At 38.1% G+C, this 3,589-nt stretch overlaps 1 protein-coding gene across 1 annotated transcript in view; it reads right to left on the bottom strand.

The window, feature by feature from the left end:
• Nucleotides 1–368: 368 nt before the first annotated feature.
• The window catches only part of LOC311180051 (cystatin-13-like), a gene marked incomplete at both ends in the record, with an annotated part of 6,892 nt that continues 3,671 nt past the window's right edge, over nucleotides 369–3,589 (bottom strand). The window contains one exon of the mRNA XM_084247727.1: nucleotides 369–452. Coding sequence (XP_084103853.1) covers nucleotides 369–452 — 84 coding nt within the window. The remainder of the gene's footprint in view (nucleotides 453–3,589) is intronic.

The following is a 3,589-nucleotide window of genomic DNA, read 5'->3' as shown; positions in this document are numbered from 1 at the left end:
TACCCAGGCCAAGAAGACAGAGATCATGGTGACTAGGAGGTTCAGTTGCTGCCTCCCTGCCTACTGGTTTGCCTGTGTGTCAGGTCCACTGCTTCAGCATTGAAGGCATGTCAGATATATCTAAGGCTCCAAGATTCATTTTCCATTTGCCCAAATCAACCATGAACCTTCCCAGCCCAGGATGATTATACAACACTGCCCCATACTGTAAAAGGCAGCCCACACTCAGAATTCGCCCCTGAAGAACACAAAGAGCAAAAAGGCCACACACATGCAGTTAATTAGTCAGTGGTGTTATTAAAATGTTTTGCAAGTGTCGTTTCTTCTTTAAAATGTATGTGAGAGCACCAGAATGCACTAAAAGATAGTTAGGCAACTTTGCATTCATTCTTCAGCATAGTGAGTTCAAATTTCCAGGGTTTGGATGCAACAATAAAGGTGCAAAATAATATCTAAAAGAGACAAAAAGAACAATCAACATGTAAGAAAATAATGAATGAGGCAAAAATCAGGTCCCCAGACCTCTTGAGCTGGACCCTGATAGGAAAGAAATCAGCCTCACTCCCCAGGATGGACCCAGTGCCTTAGAATTAACTAATTTTCTTAACTTCTAGATCATCCAAGGTAGTCAAGAAGGTGTAAGCTGAAGCAATCCACGACGTGGTTATCCTCAGATCCTTATTCCCAACTCTGTCCTTCATGCAGCCACACCAACTTCCCGGCAGCTTCCAGGGGAGGGATCACAAAAATAATAGATGTCCTGCAGACTTTGGGAAGGGGGTCAAAGTCTGGCCAGAGACCTTAAATAAAAACTTGCAAAATGAAAAATGATGTAAAAAATATACAAAATTAAAAAAATAATAATTGAAAAAACCAAACTTGCAGCCAGGGAGCTGGGAGGAGAAAAAAGCATTATCTGGGACTTACAGAACAAGTAGGCTCAGGGGGTTGAAGAAATGGAGGTGGGAGGGATGAGTTCTTTGTATTCCTCCTCTCTTAAAATCATTACCCTGTTAGAATAAAAATGTGAACTAAGAGTATTTCCATTACATTAATGGAAACAGGAATTGCTGTTCAAGTAGAACTAAAGTTGTGTAAGACACAAACTGAAAATTCACTTTGAAGGAGAAAACAGGACCAAGCCACTAACAACCCAGACAGGTCATTGAAAAATTGAGTCTAGGCTAGGGGTGGGGTGCGGAGGGTGGGGGGGAGGGGGGGCGGCGGTCGGCCACAGGTGTAGCCAGGCCTGAAATCTTCCAAGATGGGTTGAGCTAGTTCATGGTGGTGGTGGGGAAAAGAGAGAGTGAGCTTATCAGAGAATTAACTAATTTGCTTAATTCTGAATCAGCCAAGGTAGTCAAGAAGCAATCAGAAAGGAGAGCAATTGAAAAATCCAATTATCAAGATCAATCTTAGAAGATATTTTAGCAATATGTATTAAAATTTCTTCAGAAGTGAGAAAGCATATTGAATGAGTAATTTGGGGGGAGTGTTGCCTACTAGGAAACAATAGTCAGAAATGGAAATGAATATTCATTGAAATACTGTTCATAATAACTAAAACTTAAAAAATACTTAAATAATCAAATCTAAAGAATTGGCTAAATAATTTGTGGAAATAACTAAGTGAAACTAAATAGTTTCATAGCATGATGCTCTCAAATAATTTTACAGTTTTGGAAATCTATAGATTTCCTTGAAACTAGATTTTTTAGATTTTAATAATAATGAAAATCTAGATCATGAAACAGGGTACAGTATTACAGTATGATCACACTATGCAAAAATATAAACATAGTATATAAAATATATAGTATAATAATATCTAAAATACATAATATAGGAAAAACTAGGATATGTAGCAATATATTAATAGTGGTAAACTCTACATAAGGGTGTTTATAGCTGATTTTAAATTACATAATACTTTTGAAAATTTCCAAATTTTCTACATCAAATGAATCAGATCAATAACTATTTCAGCTAATATCAAATTTTAAATTTACTTTCCAAGAAAATCAGATATCTTCCTTTCTAAATACCAATACAGAGCTAAAGAAAGCAAATATGGTTAAATCTATGGGAGTTCTATAAAACAGGAAAAGACCCCATAGTTCAGATAGAAAGAACAGTCTTGCACATTAAGAATTGGGTGTGAGCAAGATGATGGAAGTCTCTGGAGTGTCCAGTACTTAGTACAGAGAATGAGAGGGTAAGAGTAAACCAAGAAAGTGAGCCACCTCCAAACCACACAGATCTTACTATCACCTTTGACGTTCCTCCTCTCACACTCCATGGCCAAATCCATCAGCATATTCTGACCAATCCTTCAACAGACATCTAGAACCAGGCACCTCCACTGTCCTAGCTAACATCATCTCTCATTGAGCTATTCCAATAGACTCCTAAAAGGCCATGCTGATCTGTCTCCATCCCTGCTCCTATGCTGGATTCCCTCCATCTGCCCCTCGTGGTCTGTACTCCTCTTATGTCTACCCAATGTCTCAGAAGGCTGTGTCTATGGGTTATATATTGGGCACCCTTGCCCTTAGGCCTCTAGGAGTTGTGCCCTTTGGCTTCCAATTGGGTTGGCCAAGGGGGAAGAGTGGGATGTATGAAGAAAGTGAGGTCAGGGGTTTACATTGGACTGGCTGTGTTCCTCCACCGAAGGCCATGACTCCTGACAGGCCCTTCACTCCAAAGAAAAGGATATTAAAAAGCAAGTTGTGGAAATGAAAATCTGGATGATCACAAGGAATATTAAAATATCTCGACCTTACTAGAAATCAGGGAAATACAGAGTGAAAGAACAAGGAAATAACATTTTACACATCTCAGACCAGAAAAATTTAAGACTCATAGCCCCAGATGTTGACAATATTGAAGGGAAATGAACAATGACACCGGGACACTGGAACAATACCGGGAAAGATGTGTTGATCCAACCACTTTGGAGAGAAAAATTGCAGCTGTGCATCACGTGTGGGCTAGCACATTGCAATGGAAGCTGCACATGCCCCACAACATGGCAGTCCCACACCCAAAGTCACCCTGGGGAGACCCCCACTCCTGCTGTGAGAGCAGTTTAGGACTTTCACTGCAGCAGTGCTGAGAATGAAAAATTTAAAACCACCAAGAGTGTCCAAAATAGTGAAATGATTAAATGCAATGTGATCTAGTCATGTGAGAGCTTAATATACAGTAATACAAACAATTTCTAGTCAATTTCTATATACAGCAACAGGATTAAGATATCATTTGGCATAAATAATGGCAGAGTGTGTCAACATGAATAAATCTCAAGACACATTGTGGAGTGAAAAAAAGAGAAAGTTTGAAAATCACACAAAACTTTATATACATAGATAAATATTTTAGGAGAGTGGCTATCTTTGAGAGGAGTAGAATGGATGAATAACATATACTATTATTTCAATACTTACTTGTTAGAAAATATTTAAAATCAATCTGATAAAATGATTATAAAATATGAAATATAAAATATGAGTAGCAACTGGGTATTTGGTATATTGTTCATATTCTCTACCTGAATTTTGAGCAATTACTAAATTGAAAATGATTTATA

Source organism: Talpa europaea, assembly GCF_964194135.1.
Source record: "Talpa europaea genome assembly, chromosome: 11".
Lineage (NCBI taxonomy): Eukaryota > Metazoa > Chordata > Mammalia > Eulipotyphla > Talpidae > Talpa > Talpa europaea.
Note: the sequence above shows the minus strand (reverse complement) of the source record. Positions and strands in the feature narration are given on the sequence as shown.